Source organism: Xiphias gladius, chromosome 20 (genome assembly GCF_016859285.1).
Source record: "Xiphias gladius isolate SHS-SW01 ecotype Sanya breed wild chromosome 20, ASM1685928v1, whole genome shotgun sequence".
NCBI classification, from domain to species: domain Eukaryota; kingdom Metazoa; phylum Chordata; class Actinopteri; order Istiophoriformes; family Xiphiidae; genus Xiphias; species Xiphias gladius.
In genome coordinates, this window is record NC_053419.1 from 24961787 (window position 1) to 24978800 (window position 17014).

At 44.6% G+C, this 17014-nt stretch overlaps 2 protein-coding genes across 11 annotated transcripts; one reads left to right on the top strand and one right to left on the bottom strand.

The window, feature by feature from the left end:
• Positions 1–1146: 1146 nt before the first annotated feature.
• Positions 1147–13604, bottom strand: helq (helicase, POLQ like). 9 transcript variants are annotated; one of them, XM_040156663.1, is made up of 19 exons: positions 13350–13604; positions 12615–12808; positions 10305–10956; positions 9630–9808; positions 8995–9195; positions 8839–8911; positions 8636–8733; positions 7767–7865; positions 6786–6931; positions 6462–6701; positions 5677–5818; positions 4839–4943; positions 4523–4730; positions 3853–4010; positions 3679–3777; positions 3305–3478; positions 3093–3206; positions 1450–1584; positions 1147–1364 (listed from the first exon to the last, which is right to left on the bottom strand). In XM_040156663.1, exons 1-19 carry the CDS (start codon positions 13501–13503, stop codon positions 1260–1262), a joined length of 3276 nt encoding a protein of 1091 aa, XP_040012597.1. In that variant the 5' UTR covers positions 13504–13604; the 3' UTR covers positions 1147–1259. The 9 variants fall into 9 exon arrangements, with proteins under 9 accessions (XP_040012597.1, XP_040012598.1, XP_040012601.1 ...); XM_040156664.1 differs by having other exon boundaries at positions 12615–12830; positions 13384–13603; XM_040156667.1 differs by having other exon boundaries at positions 12615–12830; positions 13350–13457.
• mrps18c (mitochondrial ribosomal protein S18C) lies at positions 12602–17008 on the top strand. Of its 2 annotated transcripts, none has more exons than XM_040156689.1 (6): positions 12602–12713; positions 14551–14597; positions 14699–14782; positions 15515–15572; positions 15689–15748; positions 16858–17008. In XM_040156689.1, exons 1-6 carry the CDS (start codon positions 12668–12670, stop codon positions 16932–16934), a joined length of 372 nt encoding a protein of 123 aa, XP_040012623.1. In that variant the 5' UTR covers positions 12602–12667; the 3' UTR covers positions 16935–17008. The 2 variants fall into 2 exon arrangements, with proteins under 2 accessions (XP_040012623.1, XP_040012622.1); XM_040156688.1 differs by lacking the exon at positions 12602–12713 and adding an exon at positions 14236–14371.
• Positions 17009–17014: the final 6 nt, after the last annotated feature.

Genomic DNA, 17014 nt, shown 5'->3' on the forward strand with positions numbered 1-17014 from the left:
CAGGTAGACAGACAGACACCTGGCAAAGTAGTCAAACCACCTCAGTGGTGGTTCCTGCTACAGTAGGTGTCTCTGTGGTGACACACACACACACACACGGTGTATACAACACCGGCGCCGCTGCTGTGGCTGGTTATCAACACTAAGTCCCTCAGCAGCAGATCACCAGTACCTGCTGGTGTTGAGTGGTGTCAAACGGCTGTAAACAGGAGCGTCAAGCTGTTTCTCAGTCGCACTCGGCAGTGGCGGGAGGTTGTGTCAGACGGAGCCGCCGTGTAGCCGTGAGGAGTGGCGGCTGTCAGCGGGGCACGCCGCCGACAGCCACCATTGACCTACAGACACACCACCAGAAGCTACACACGGCTCCGGAGCCAGAGCGACATCCGGCACATTCCACCAGACACTGTGTGTTCCCAGTGTCACTCAGAAAAGTTGGCGTGTCGTTGTGTCCGCAAAGCTGAGTTCTGTGGATGAGGACGGTCCAGAGAAACAATGACCCTGCTGCTGCCGAATTTTCTGAATGTCGTTGTTTATTTTTACCTAAATGGCCACGTACCACCAGGGAGACATTTCACTTTATTTATTGGTATTTTGGGTGAAGCGACCCTTTAAATGAATCCAGAACCCACTCAATGGTCGCCCCGGCCTCTTCGCCTCAGCCGCCCAGCGGACGGGCACCATCCTCCCTCCGCCCGCGCCGCCGAAAGCCCCCCCCCCCCGAGATGGTTTCACCGCTGGCCTCGCCTCAGAGCAGCGTGCCAGGGGGACCCAGGGTCTCCCGCCCTCCCGTGGAGCCCGTATCCCACACCTCAAAGCTCGAGCCCGAGCTTCGGCAGCCGCTGGCTGACCTCAGCGCTTGGATAAGATCCAGGCTTATCTATGAATGCAATTAAGCATCAAAACCGAAAACCTCCCGTAACAACCCACTTGACCCGCCAGAGAGAAACCTGGTGATGTTTGGACCGTAGCTGATAATAAAAATGTGGCCAGAGCTTTGAGCAGCGTGAAATCATAACAGACGTTAGCTCGGGCACTTTTCATGTAGAGCAGGTCTAGAATAAATTAGGGTGAAGTATCTGGGATGTCTGGGTCGTCGATTCATGTGTTTACAGTGGAAGTTTGACACAACTGTGCATGACAGTGAAGTGTTGGTGGACATGACTTTAATACGATATGTATTTCAAACCAATGAAAGAGTTAAAAAACTGAAATTCCCAGCGGTTTAGGAAGAGAATAAAACTTCTCTGTAATAAATGAAGTCAGACGAGTTGCTGTGTTTTTAAAGCCGTGGGCAGATCTAAAGGCATCATCAGCAGGTCATCCACTTCCTCCTGAAGAGCTGCAGCTTTTTCATTCAGAAGCATCTGGAACACAGAGACACATCCTCTGTCACATGTCAATTATTGCATTACAACACAACGAAGCACCGAGGACAAACGTGAGACTCACTTTAGCCGAGGCCACGATCTGGTTGGCCTGTTTCTTGTAGAGGTTTTCTATGGTCTTGGACAAAACCGCAGGGTCAGCGTTTGCCAGGTGAGTCAGCGTCTTGTAGCCGGCGTTATACAGCTGCTTCGCTCTTGACTGGAGAGGAAAAACAAACAAATACAACTGTAGTAAACACACTGCACATAAATCAGATCTATGTATAAGTTTCTGTGGTTTTCGCTGTGGAAACTTCGCTGAGGACGTTTGTCAGGAGAGTTTCAGTCGTGAATCATTGGACCTGACTCCTTGAACACACTGGAGGTGCAGTCAGATATTGTACAGTGTGTAGCCCCATGTGGACTGGACTTCTGTCTGTAGGGGAGGTAAGTTGATTCTAACATCACCTGCTCTGCTCGGTGATTTCACCCCCACCTGACCCTGTAAAAGCTCACCAGTGGCTACAGCTCGGTGCTGCTCTGCTCTTTGAGCCCAGTGTTTTTAGTCTGTATCTGTTTCCATTCAGTCAAACTGTCCCGTTAAAAGCTGCTGAACCAGCTGTGACCAGCTCCTGTTCTCAGCGTAGCCGTGGACGTTCAGACAACTGTCACTGGGTCACTGTGACACTGAAGGAAACCTAAAAACAGGAAGATTCTGAATGAAGTTCTGCAGCCTCTTTTTCCTCTGGTTTCTAAGTGGATTTCTGGAAGTTTATTTTGGAGGGACATCAGAGGTCATGATGTCCTCAGGAAGTGGACGTCTCACTGAATCATATCAACAGGTGTCTCATGTCTGTGAGTTCAGATCTGACTCAGTTACAACTGAGGAGGAGGACCATGATTCTAATTCACCTGACACAGTATCGCCGCCCCTTCAGCTCTGCAGCGCCCCCCTGTGGAGGCTTCTGTATTTCTCAGGGTCAAAAATCTGAAAAAACTCTAAACCTGTGTTGATTTTGTCCACTGAAACTAGGATGAAAAAACCTTTGGAAGCTAAAACTTAAATGAAATGTTTCTAAAGGATAATATGAAAGACGAGTGAATGTAAGAAATCGATTAATCTGAAACCATCACTTGATCTAGAAAATGTCAGAAATATAATGAAAAATAGTGAAAAAAGTGGAAAATTCCTCTCAAATTTCACAGGTGACGTCTTCAAACATCGTTTCCTCACATGTGAGAGGCTGCAGCCAGAAAATGTTTGGTGTTTGTGCTTAGTAAATAACTTAGATTAAATTATCCAAATACCTGGTGATTGATTTTGTGTTACGAACTACTCATGTAAGTTGAGTCCAAGGTGACTTCTTCAGAAGTCTTGTATTGTCCAAAAGCCGAACTCAGTTAATAATGATATAAAACAGAGCAAATGAGAAAATGTTCAAATTCAATTGATCATTAGGTCCATAAACGGTCAGAAGATAGTGAAAAATGCCTGGTATAATTCTACATATTCGAAGGCCAGGTTTTTGGTAAATGTCTTGTTTTGTCCAACCAACAGTCCAAAACACAAAAACGTTTAAATGTACAGTGATGCTTGACTTTCTGTTGATGGACTAAAGTAAAAATGTGTTAACTCCTAGTTCTAAAGAATGTCTGGTCAGGACTGATTTCCTACTCATCTGTTTCAGGGTCAATGACCTGCACAAAACTGGAAACATCCACACTGACCTCCATGACTCCAGCCACCTCCATCAGAGGGATGAGCTCCGCCTTCACACAGTAACTCAGCCTTCGCGTCAGCTCCGTCAGCAACGCTTTAAACGGCCAAAACTCCTCCAGCTCCTGGTCAAAGACAGAGAACAGGGAGCACTTCCTTTCCAACGTTTAACAGGCCTGAGATCGGCCTCAGTGATCTCGTCAGATGTGAGCGGCGGTGGTACCTCCGTGAAGTGCAGCACGCAGGAGCAGAAAGCCGAGGAGGAGCTGAGTAGAGTCTGGATGAAGCCTCGGCTCAGCTGAAACCTGTCGGCCACGCTCCACAGGTTTGTTTCCTTCAGTAAAGAAAACAGCACCAGAGCCAGATACATCCGCCTCACCACCACCATGTTCACGTTCTGAAACACCACAACGACAACACGCTACGTGAGGGAAAACAAGCACGGCAAAGCAAAGTCAGATATTTTTTACGTTGTTGGTGTGAGGGCTTAGTGGTGAAACGGTAAAACGTCCACAGCTCGGTTGCTCCAAAGCTGAAACTAAAAATTTTAGCGGGTAATGTTCCTCTGTACCAGAACAAGAGTCTGCATTTTCTTACGTTTTTCACCGTCTGTCCTGCGGCTTTCCTAGTGACAAAACTCTCGGGCACTCCGACGGCTGCGGACATCTTCTGCTCTGCAGCCGTCAGTAGGGTGAACTGCAAAACAAAACTAAGTGGATTAAACAGATCTGTAAAAACAGGAGCTCACGGTGTCCAACGCTCACTCTGTACCTGTCTGAAGTAAACCATCCAGTCCGGTTTGCACTGTGAAATCATGTCGTAGGGTGTGACCAGGTAGACCAGGTGGAGGTAACTGTTGAGCAGCAGACCCTCCAGACCTTTAGACAGGTCTTTGTACAGAACGTCACTATAGGTCAGATCCACTGAGCCTGAGGACGAGAGGTGGATACAAGTCACTGGACTGCAGCCACGACGAAACGTAACGAGCAGCTGACTGGTGCTGGTATGAGACGAAGGGGACCCAACAACACAGCCACAAACGCGCACGCACAGTGACGTCACCGTTAAGCAGCCCAGCATAGGCTGTTTGCAGGTGAGTGTGTGTCAGCTGGCCAGCTTGACGTAGACCTACCTACCTCTCCTCACAGACGGTCTTTTACCAAGCTAACTTCTGTTGGGAGAAGTGTAACAGAAGCACCAGAACCGGGTTAAATGAAGTGGAAGTTTCTGAATGTTCACGGCCGAGTGATTGTTACGAGCCGAGCTGGAAGGTCACTAGTTAGTCCTGTGGCTGCATCCTGTTCTGTACAGTGCTGGGCCTCTAACTAAACGACGTTGGTGGGGAATACTACCGAACCCTGTGCAAACATCGTGCCTGTGTGAGGTTGGCCCCCCACGTGCTCAGGACACCGAAACCACTGAAGACGTGACAGTGGTTTACCTTTGTAGGTAGCTTTTCCCAGCTTGGTGACCTGCAGAGTTTGGCCGTGCGAGTCAGAAGTCACGGTGATGAGATCTTTCTCCTTCAGGAGGTCGACACACTGCTGCACCACGTCCCACAGACTCTTCTCCACACACAGCTGCTTCTCCTGAACATGCAGCAGCGTCCCACGGAGGAACTCTCTCATCTGCTCTAACGAGGTGGTGATCTGCAGCAAAACAGCACCGATTCGTGAACGTCCGCACGGCTACAGTAGCGTTGCCTCGCCTACCTCTGGGTGATGTGGGCGTCAGAAATAACGAACGGAGGGATTTACATTCAGTCCAACGAGGGACAGGATGAGACTCAGGATGCCTTTTCCACCGTCGTGCATCAGGTTGCTGAAACAGTTCTCCATCGGGGCACACACAAGTGTTTTAGCCTGAAAAATCCCAACGAAGGTCAATTAGAGCTGCAACGATTAGTCGATTCACTGATAAGTCGTTTGACAGAAAATTAATCAGCAACTAATCTAATAAACGACAAATTGTTTTAGGTCTTTTCGAGCAAAAATGCCAACAGTTTTCTGGTTCCACCCTAAATGTGAAGATTTTATGCTTTTCTGTGTCTAACATGACGTTAAACCGAATCTCTTTGGGTTTTGGACCAGTGGTCGGACAAAACAGGACATTTGAAAACGTCACCTTGGGATTTGAGAATGTGGGAAGGGAATTTTTCACTAAAAAAAAAAATAAAAAATATATAGACATAACGATTAATAGATTAATAATGAAAATAATTGTCAGCCCCAGTGTCAATAAAGAAAAATGTAACAGCAAAACAGTGTGTATCAAATCCTTTATGGAGCACTGACGCTTGAGGAGCCGCTGGTTCTGGATATTATTTTCTCCCCACTGTGAATATCCATTTCCAATATTTCAAACATTTCATAACGTTCTCTAGAGCTGACAACTGGTCAATTAGCGATCAGCTGATCATCATTTTTTTAAGCCAGAATGCCAGAAACTCACTGCTTCCAGCTTCTCAGATGTGCATATTTCTTGCTTTACTTTATCTCACGTGAAAATAAAGTGAATGTCTTTGTGTTGTGGGCTGTTAGTTGTTTCATGTCCAGCCAAGCTGCAGAAGATCTTGTGTGCTGTGAGTGTAGTTACCATATTCCTCTCCTTGTCCTGCAGGATGAGGATGCTCTCTCCCACAGTGTCGATCCCGGCTCGACCGGCCCGTCCCACCATCTGTTTGTACTGACTTCTCTTCAGGAAGTCTGTGCCCACGTACGGCGATCGCAGAATCACTCTGGATTGTGGACATTAGCGTCAAACCCAAAAATAGATGAAATTTGTCCTAAAGAGCATTTAGCCCGTTTACGACAAATCAAAGATTCTTATCATTACTGTGCCAATCACTTCCCGAAGCGTGCCACGTTTTAGATTTTAAATGGGTTTATGTTTACTTGCGCTAACCCCAGTGTGCTTCTCTTAAGTCTAAATCCGGAGACATTTTATATTTTTCTTCATGTGCAGACTCAAACCAACATCGACTGTCTCTGATATCTGTGATTCCTCTGAGCCACGGAGATCCACTGTTTCCAGAAACTAGGGAAGGTTTTAGTCTGCACATGAGACTTGATGACAAGAACAAAAATAGCAGCTCACAAAGCACTGACATATTCCGCCTGTGATTTGTATTTTTTTACCCACTAGTCATCCACTAGAACCACTGCTCTCAGGTGCGCTAATGTAGGCAAAGCACCGGTAGAAAAAGGAATCTCTTGCCCTCTTTCACTGCTCCGCTAATGTGGTTTTGATGTAGTTCATGACTACAGACTTACTTTAAGACAAACCATGTCTAAAGAACAGTTAAAGGGTTAACGTGTGGCTAAAGTGAGCTCCTAACTGTCCTAACTGTGTTGGCTGTTTGCTGTTAATCAGCATCTAACCTGCGGGCAGGCAGGTTGATCCCTGCAGCCAGGGTGGAGGTACAGGTGAGGAGACAGAGGACCCCGTTGGAGTAGGCCTCCTCCACCAGTTTCCTCTCCTCGGTGGTCAGTCCGCTGTGGTGATAGGCCAAACCATACGGCACAGTCCTCCTGAGCACCGGACACACCGAGCCGTTCCCGCTGTCCCTCAGCTCTCTGAGGAGGACGGCCTTCCCCGCCTCCCTGTGCTGGAGAAACTCCCTGTACAGAATCCGATCAACAACACCGAATCAGTCGGTGCTGTCGCCTCCAGGGCAGGAGACGTCAGCCGACCGGTTCACTCACTTTTTCAGATACTTGCAGATCATCCCTGCGACGTTCTCACAGTTCTTCTTGGTGGGACAGAAGACCAGACACGAATGTGTCGGAATGACCTCAGCCACCAGAGCTATTATGTGATCTGGGTCGATCTTCTGCATCGCACTGGAGTACTGAGAGAGATTATGAAGATCAGACGTATTGTCAAGAAAAATATTATTTATATTACATCTATTATCCTACAAAATATTGATCCTCTCCTTATTTGGAAGAATCACAGTCAAGGACGGCACTCAAAAGCAGAAAAAGTAGAACTTGACTGATTTATTAAAAGAAACCTTTCCATGAACGCCCCCCCCCCCCCCATTACGTAGAGTGAAGCTTCAATGTCCATAAAGGGAATTTTGGCTTAGAGACAGTTTTAAATAAGTAATAAAAATACAGAAAAGTACAGTAGTGAAAACAACAACAACAAATATAAAGTTCACTTTTCACCAAAACCATCAGAAAAAGCAGCGAGAACAAGCCAGAAACCAGAGGACACCCTGTCACATCCACAGCTGGTAACAAGCGTCAGGTAGTGTCACCTGTCGGGAGGTAAGACCCTCTCAACAGGGGAATAAAAAACAAAATCAGTGTTGGCACCAAAGACGAATGTTTCATTCAGGCTGGTTCCCACACATCTGTGCTGCTGGGCTGCTCTTTAATGATGGTCAGAGGCAGGAGAGGAGGGTCTCCTGGGAAAGTCACTGAACATCTCACATTCTGCTTGATTTTTTCTCCACACTGACCTCGACTCTGCAAATCACAGTCATCTGCAAACTTAAGAATGATACCTGTCTTTATGATGGGCGAAGGTTATCGCCTTGAGCAGACTCTGTGCGCTTCGCGACCACTGGACTGCAGTGGCCCACACCACTGTCATGTATTTTTGGGCTGACAGTAAACCTGAAGACTCCAAATGGTTGTCGCTATTCAAACAGGACAGTATGTGAGCTCTGTGATTACCTTAAATTTGAGAAGACGTGAGAACTTAAAACAATCCTCTTCCTTTGGGTCCACTTCATAGATGGTGTCATTCAGTTTGACATATTCTTTCAGCTGGACCTGAGAGGACAGAGGACAGTTTTACTACAAGTCAGAGACTGCGTTTCCTTTTGTCAGTGAATCCATGGGCGCTTCTTCACTATAAAGCTCACTGAGTCAGAGAGTCGTGCGGTTTAAGTGCCGTCACTAGCGACTGAACAACAAATATGGAAAAAATTACTCCTGTCCAATTATGAAGTGTCTTGATAAGCACTTTCACTCTGTCACAAAATGATGTGAACCCAACTCTCACACTGTACTCTGTAAAAATGACACAGGTAAAATAAGTGACAAGAAAATTATACAGACGTAGAGCCATCGCACACTACACGTCGATTGGACTGAATCTATGTCACACCTGGCTAAACTGCCGTCATCACGGCCCATCAGTGGGGGCTCTGGAAGGTAGGTAAGACAAGACGTGGTCTGTTTTTGGGTTCACAAGTTATGCTTGTTCTTGTTTAGGTGCCATCTCCCTTTATCCTCCCAAAACACAAATACAGGCCACAATGCTGATTTAGAAAAAAAGCAACATGTCACCCAGAACAACAGTGGGACTCACTGATGCGTTTTTAATAGTTTCTGGAAACGATTGACCTCTGAGCTCAGAGGAACCAGGTGTATCAGAGACAACACTTGTTGGCAGATACATGCACTGTTGAATCTGCTCATGGGATTTGATGACAAGAATAAAAACATAGAATATCACCCGACCAGACAACACAGCAGGCTTTGAAGAATAGTTGTGGAGTACATTTAGTTTGAGTGTTCGGCAGTTTAAAATCACTTACAGGTCTGAAGTCATTTGTGTAATTTTCAGCCTTCAAAAATGTCTGCAGGTCTCTGATGTTTCCCAGCGTGGCGCTCATTCCAATAATCTGAGTCTTTTCTGGAGAAGAAAACAGTAGGATTGTGAATTTGATTTAAAGAATTTTACAGTTCAACTAGAGAACTGCGATAAGAGAGGAAAGGAATCGTCATAAGAGACACTTACTGCTCATATACAGAAGTTTAGCCAGTGTCATCTCAATAACAGCCCCTCTACTGCCGTCACCCAGCATGTGAAGCTGCGTATGGAAGAAAAACACCTTGCGTTAAACCTTTACTTTCATACGTAAAGGTACTTTTACTTAACGCTGTGTGCTAGTACCTCATCAACCACCACCAGTCCGAGGTTATCCAGCCTGCTGGTTTCTATCAGAGAGTTCACCAGGCTGTGGGCTTTCTCTATCGTAGTGATGTAAATTGATGTCTTGTTTCTCCTCTTCACCGGAGGAAACTTGCCCTTACTGCCAGCGTACTCCTCCACCATGAAGTCCAGCTCCAGGCCAAAGCTCGCTAACCCCCGTACCTGAGAATAATTGAGCAGGAGCACCAAGTGGTTCAACAATCAAGTGCTCTGAAGTTTAAGAAAGGTGCCCCTCAAGGCTCCATTCCTCCTCTATTAGCTTTTTACATTAATCATATCATCTCTGCAAAACGCTGTAATGTACATTTTATGCAGATGATAACACTGTATATGTCAAAAGGTCGTCTCTTAATCTGGACATTGTAAACCCACTGTCTGCTTTTGATGCATTTCAGATCTTAAGATAAAACCGATGTATAACGTGTAAACTGAGTGGTGTCGTGAACGTCTGTGTGTTTGCCCACGCTTTTGTACCATGTTTATTGTTGTGCACAGGCCTCTACAGGAAAGCATTTCTCGAGGAGTTTACATGGTAATTTTGCAAATACAGATGCTGCATTATTGTATGTGTCTTAGTTTTTCTTTGGTCCCAGTACCTTCTCCTGCACCAGTGATATGTAGGGTAAGATGAACAGACAGTCTTTCTTCCTGCACAGCAGCTCTCTGAGGATGAGGATCTCTGCAACAAGAGTTTTCCCTCCGCTGGTGGGAAGAGAGTAGATCAGATTCTTCCTCTGCTGAACACAGTCCAGGTTCAGACACATCTGCTGCCAATCTGAAACACAAAAGGAACAAAAAAACTCACGTTCTCTAGATGAAGTTACGTTGACCTGAAGGAATAATTCACCTGGCTGCGTCCAAAGGAAACAAAATCCGCCTACCGCTACCTCTAAAACTCACTGATTAACATGGTATATCTTGTTTGTTTCATCCAAACAACAACCAAAGTGTAAAAATGGCAAATCTCTGTTTTATTTTATTATTTTCACAATTAATCAATTAGTCAAAAAGAAATATCAGAAAATAATGAAAAACGCCCATAAATTTTCCCCACAACAAAGCTGAGTAATCGGCTAGTTGATCAACGGAAAAATGATCGGCAAGTAGTATGATAATCGATTAGTCGTTTGAGTAATTTTTTCAAGTTTTGACATTTAGACGAACAATGAATCGATTAATAGAAAAAATGATCTAGTGATTAATTAATAATGGAAGTAACTGTTAGTTGCAGCCCTAAAAACTGACTTGATTGATTGAAAACAGTGCATCACCATATAAATTCATGATTCCTCTTAGTTTGTGCAGCAGGTCTTTTACTTTGGTGGGGAGTCCAAAGAAAGGCCCGAGGTCGGTCGTCTCAGCAGATACAGTTTCCATGGCCTGCATGGCGACGCTGATCTCCTCCGAAACCACCGCTTCTTTTAACACGACGGTCCGAGAAACACTTGAGGGAGCTGCAGCGTTACAGAGCATCGCCCTCTTCAGCTGATCAGTCATACTCCTCCTCGCTTTGTTTTGTCTCTTGGACTTATCCTCCGTGTTTCCGTCCGTTCCAGCCTCAGCTGTCCTGTCAGACTTTCTAGAAGGTGTCGAAGTTCTATCTCCATCCTGCAGTCTGCTCCTCTTTATGTTGTCACGAACCTGTTCTTGAAACTGAATCTGGCTGGCCGGTAAGTCCTCGAAGGCTTCGTCTCCAAGTCCGTCTAGGATGGAGTCGCTGAGAATGTCCTCGCAGGACCGTTTCCAGACGCCGTCTTTCGATAGTCGCAGAGTCGCGCAGTCCTGCTGATCCACAGCGACGATGTGAGCGGCGCTCTGGAGGTCACGTTCATTTTGTTCTGCATCATCCAGCTTTGCCAAGAGAGAGCTGTCCTCCAGGATACTGTCATAGTCCCCAAATAAATCCTCGCTGTCACTGCAGTACTGCCAAGAAAACACAGGACTGTTCAGTTAGTTACTGCAGTTACTTGTCCTTCGATCAATGTAGGCTGAAATTATTAGTTAACTAATCGATGACTAGTTAATTAATCATTTAGTCAACTGACAGAAATTTAATCTGCAACTATTTTGATGATCAATCGACTGTTGATGTAGTTGTTCAAGTAAAAATGACAAATATTTGCCGGTTCCTTCTTCTAAAATGTGAAGATGTGCTGCTATTCTTGTTCTTACGTGACAATAAAGCACCAATTAAGAAAGGAGGTTTCCCACTGGTAATAACTACTTGTAACTCCAAACATGACGTTACAGATCAGGACATTTCCGCCTCTGCTGCATTGATTTTGACCATTTTCCTTTCTGCCTTGTGTCTCAACCTCGCTGGATTAGTCCTTTACTTGTTTTTTCTGTAAGATTTCTCAAAGCCCAAGGTGAAGTCTTCAAATGTCATGTTCTGTCTGACCTACAGTTCAAAACTTAAAGATACTCAGTTTAGAAAAACAGAAAACCGGAGACACTGTAGGAAATTCTGAGAATATTTGCTTTGCTTCGCTTTTTCAAGTTAATGCTTTGTCAATCGACTAATCGTTACAACCAGAGCCACGATGCTTAATTGATTAGTGGATTGGCAGAAATTCTATCAGCAACTATTTTGATGATCAATAATTGTTTGGGTTGTTGTCTAAGCAAATATGCCAAACATTACAATTCGTTGCTTTTCCTTGTGTTACATGATATTAAATGAAGTATTTTTACGTCACTATGAGCTGAGGGAAATAGTGGGTATTTTTGGTTTCTGACTGTTTTCTGATGGTAACCAGACCAAATGATTAATTGAAAAAAATAATTGTCACTAGTAGCCCTATTTACAGACAATCCATATAAACTGACTGTCCTCTGATCAACATGGAGCTGAAACTAACAATATTTTCAGTATTTAATAAGATTGTTTTCTCGATCAGCTGATGACTTGTCAGAAAATTATGAAAATTGGCCATAACTACTACCTAAAGCCTGAGGTGCTGTCGTAGAAATACTGATTTTCCCTGAACACACAGTCCAAAACTGAAAGATACTGAGTTTATTATTGAATAACACCAGATCTGCAATTTAGAATTTCTGTCCTCATCTATTAACCTGCTGACTATTTTCTTGTTTGGTCTATAAAATGTCAGGAAACAGTAAAAAAATAAATACCCATGACAGTTTTGTCACATTAAAATGTCTTGTGTCTCTTGAAAAACCGATGAGTGACGGATGAGATCACTGCAGCAGGTCTGCTAATCTGCAGATTCATTTACTGAGTCAATGATTAATCACCTGGTCTGTAAAAAAATCAGAAAATGGTGAGAAGAATAGTTTCCAGGAGTCCAGGCTGTGGTCTTCAGTTGCCTAGTTTTGACCGACCCGGATTCCAAACCCCAAAAATATTCAGTTTAAATTGTAGGAGACGAAGGAAACTGGCAAATATTCGCATTAGAGAAGCTAGATGCAGTGAATATTTTGGCATTTCTGCTTGATAAACGACGGAAACGATTGATCGACTACCAAAATAGTTGCGATTATGTTTCTGTCCGCTGACTAATCGATCAATCGACCACTCCTTTCGGCTCTAGATCAGCGCTTGGACGATGCCTACACACCTCGGCAGGTTGTATTTGAGCCATGATGCTGCTGAACCTGCTGTTTCCGGGGCATGGCTGTACGCAGCTACCTCGGCCTCTCTCCCGGGCAGGTGTCAGGTAAGCCTTCAGTCCGTCCCTCGGCCTCTTCCTTGAGGAAACCCTTTTTATTTGGATGTCTTGCTGTCCAGCGTTCATCGCAGGTTCTGCTGGTGCTACATGTCGGAACAGTGTCAGCTGAAACCGTAACACAGACGGGGAACAAACAGTAAACTATGCACAGGAGAGGAGCTGAAACACTGCTACACACTCCTGTACGGCGTTAGCCATTTATACGCCAGTATTAATGTCGTTAAAGGCCATTAACAGCATCGTTAAACCAGTTATCGTTAAATGAAAAAGCCGGACCAACGGTACCGAGTGAGGTAGCTAGCTTACTCCTGACTGTTTCCCTTCCCACCTCGCTCCCTCAGCTTGACGACGAGTCATAATAAACATTAGAAATTCATCATAAATGCCCGTAAAAGTGTGTGAAAGACTGTCGCTGGAGTAATTTAACAAAACCCGCTCGCCGACTCGCTACTTCAGTTAGCAAGTTTCAAACTGTCATCAACAGCGTCTGAGCAAGAGAGATATCCCACCATCATTTCCGCTTTACGTTTGCCGTTAGCTCGCTAGTCAAGCTAACTGTTTCGTTACTTAACGTGTTCCCTTCTTGTAATTACTTTTAGCTACAGTAAACCACTGAAGAGTTACCCGGAATAAAGCCGACTATCACCAGATAACACACTCTGTTAAACTGCCGCCAGTCTCCGCCAATTTGTAGTTCTTCTTGCTTGTATCGTGCCACAAAAGTGCTTAACGTGCTAACAGTGAAAATCCGCAAAATAATTCTGGTGAGCGGCCACATAAGTTAATTGATGAGATTAATGCGACGTTGTTAACATAAATAACATAATTAATTTGTTAATAATTAATTTGTTAACAGCGCTAGTGAGATGTGCAACTACTTCGCTCATTCTGGGGTGATTTATGTCTTGTGTTGTTAAATCTTTTCCGGAAAAAAAAAATCGGCGTCAAATGAATTTACGTCAGAAATTTAAAATCTGTAAATAAAGTTAAATAAATGAATAAATGAATAATCCTCTCTCCCTCCACAAACAATAAATTTTGTGGTTATTTGCAAAAACTAAAAAAACACCACTGCACTTTCTGTGGACTTGATGGTGAAACATTACATTTGTTTTAGAGCTGTTTTCATTATACTCACGTTTTGGAAAGAATTTGCCCAATGTATTCGCTGTAACATTTCTGTGCCGTTTGGTTTGACGATGTCTGCAGTAGTTCGGGACAAAAACAGTATTATATCATAAGTCTATTCATCATCTTAGTAAAACTTCGCATGCACAAAATATATTTTATTACCGAAAATGTTTCATAAATGAAATAGTACACGGAAGCTACTCAGCAGTATGCAAATTGTGCAAGTGTTTGTTTTTCTTCTTTATGTTTAGTTAATTACCACTTAACCCCTGACATATATCCATTATTGATTGTTGATTATTAGACAGTTTAGGAAACAAGGGAACAATCAAAAAAAACAAACCAATCAAACAAAACACACGTTAGAGTTGGTAGGAACTGGTTAGAAAACTCAGTGGCGACGCACCGGACCCTTTCAGGCGTCGGACAGCTTCCTGTCCTGTGGCAGGTCAAAATGTTGTCTGTGAGATTGTGGCAGCGGCTCAAGTCCGTTTTATCTCAACGTGGAAACGCAAGTAAGATTGAATAAATAGTTCAACGCCCGTGTGAGTGTGTGACAAGAGCCATGGAGGTTATAAAATAAACGGTCGCTGTTGGTTTAAACATAATTTTCCCTCAGTGTCAGCAGTTGCTAATGCTAACGTTAGCCAGCGAGCAAAAGAAAATGTCATGAAAATTAAATTTCTTTCTGCAGGTTTAAGAAGTTTGACGTCACACGTCGTCCAACGGAAAGATGACATGGTAGGTAACGTGTTAGGTAAAAATATTGGTAACTGCAGCAATATATCAGTCATAACAGGGTGAATTTCATAACGCGATGTTCTTCTGTCGTCTTATTTAAGATCGTAAAAATGGAAAATCCGTACAAAGAACCACAGAAAGGATGTGTCCTCTGCAACGTCAAGGTGGATTTTAAAAATATTCAGGTGAGTGAGACGCATGAGGCTCTGAGCCTGACCTCAGACTCTGTGTGTTTATGATGGCACATGAAGCCTTTCGGCTTTAGTTTCATAAAAACACACCTGCTGGTTAAAACTGAGAACTCTGACGCAGATTTACCTGGACGCACCTTGTCAACCTTAATGCTCTGTTACTTTTCATTTCATCAGCTGTGTCTGTTGTTGGTTGAATACCACGAGCCATTTGAATACATCTCCCTGAGGTGTTGGACATTACGATGTGTGTCTTTCACCATTTCCCTACATTTTTAGACAAAACGATTAATCATAATAATAATGATAAAATCGAAAATGAATCCACGATGAAAATGATGAGTAGTTGCAGCCGTGTGTGTGTGTGTGTGTGTGTGTGTGTGTGTGTTGCATACAGCTGTATATGCAGTGACGGAGCCTGGTAATATTCTGTGCATCCTCACGGGACCATTAATAACTGATCTGAGGGCAGCGAGTCTCCCAGGGAGACAGAAATGATGTCGGGAGGAAAAAACAACATGTATCAGTTCGTCTGGGAGAAATCAATCCAGATGTTTACATGTCGCAGCTCAGCACCACACTCAGAACAGCTGTCGAACACCTGAAACAAAATCATTCACGTCACATTTGCAGAGTTGCAGATTCAGTGCAGAGCTGCAGGTCACTCGGCACACACCGTGTGCATCAGGTACCGTCACTAAGTGTATCTACCTGTCTTCATTACAGCTGCTGTCCCAGTTCATCTCACCGCACACCGGCCGAATTTATGGCCGACACATCACAGGTGAGCTGCTGGACGTCAGACTGCACCTGCATCACCTCATGTTGGGATCAGTTTGCGGACACGGAGAACCGGTTCCGATGGGCCTTCGTTCACGTCGTCTCTGTTGTGTTTTACAGGCTTGTGTGGAAGAAAGCAAAAGGAAATCTCCAAAGCTGTAAAGAAAGCTCACTCCATGGGTAAGTACCGCCCGCAGGCTGGACTCCAGTTACAGTGGAGACCAATGGTGACAGGTGACCGCAGCAGACAAAAGACGCTCCTTTCTCAAGCAGTTCAACGGTATTTTAATAAAACTAGACACTGAGAAATATTGAAGTTAACACTAATCAGAGTGAAGATGCGTTTGGACCTGCAGGAGAACCAGGTTTGAGACAGTTCTAAGGACAGTTTGATGCATTTTGTCCTTAAACTGGTCACCAGTGTGATCTACTGTAACTTGTGAATCCAAGCTGACGTGTTGCTCACAAGACCTTCTGCTGAAGGTATTTCCAGACTCCTCAAAGATTTTCAAACCACCTGGATGAAAAAAACAATAATAATGATAATAATTCAGGTTATTGACTTGTTTCCCAAACCGTGGCTGTACTTCTGGATCCGATCAGGCGGCAGCTGGAAACGACACATCCTTTCTCTCTTTGTTCGTGAACCCAAACGACCATTTTACCATCCCTTACATTCTTATATAGCGACTTCATACGAATGAAGGTGTTGGTTTTTAGAGAGAGGTCATCTTCAGCTACCTGCGCTGGAAATCAGATGCTCGGCTCTCTGAACAGAATGTAACAGGAGCCTCAGCCGACATCGGGGCTGGACCGACAAGCTGGCGAGGCCCTTGTTCACAGGAGCGGTCGATGTCAGTGCAGAACTTCCAGAGCAGGTTTCGGGGTCTCCATCGCGGTTTGATGGGGACTGTCCCACTCAGTTTACGGGTCGGTCACAAGTCTTTGAAAAAGAAAAACAAACCTAAGGGATCTGCATCTGTCAACCCTGAAAAATCCGTAATCAGTTGGGCTCTGCGCAGAACCATCGTGAATCCTGGTTTCGTGCACGGGACGGTCACACGTGCCTATATGACGATTACGTCCTCAGCACCGCAGAGATCGAAAGGCTCCTGTTCCAGTGGCACGTGCAGACTCTCGGTGTCGTGTGTCGTCTCCTCGTTTAAAGTCCTGCAGGGACAAACCGGCTCAGAACCGACAGACCATCAGACCCTTTTCAATCTCGACGTCTGTTTTCTGTCAGATTTAATTCACTTGTCTCTGCACTACTTTCTCATGTCACCCCCCAGGTTTCATGTCGGTGACCCACAAGCACCCCCAGTTCATGAGGGACCCCAACGTCTGTGGTATCAAACATCTGGATTAGCGGATCAGCGTGTGTCGTCTCCTGTGTTTACCCTGTGATCAAGTGTTTATTAAAGTGTCACTTCTCTCGGTTCATCTCCT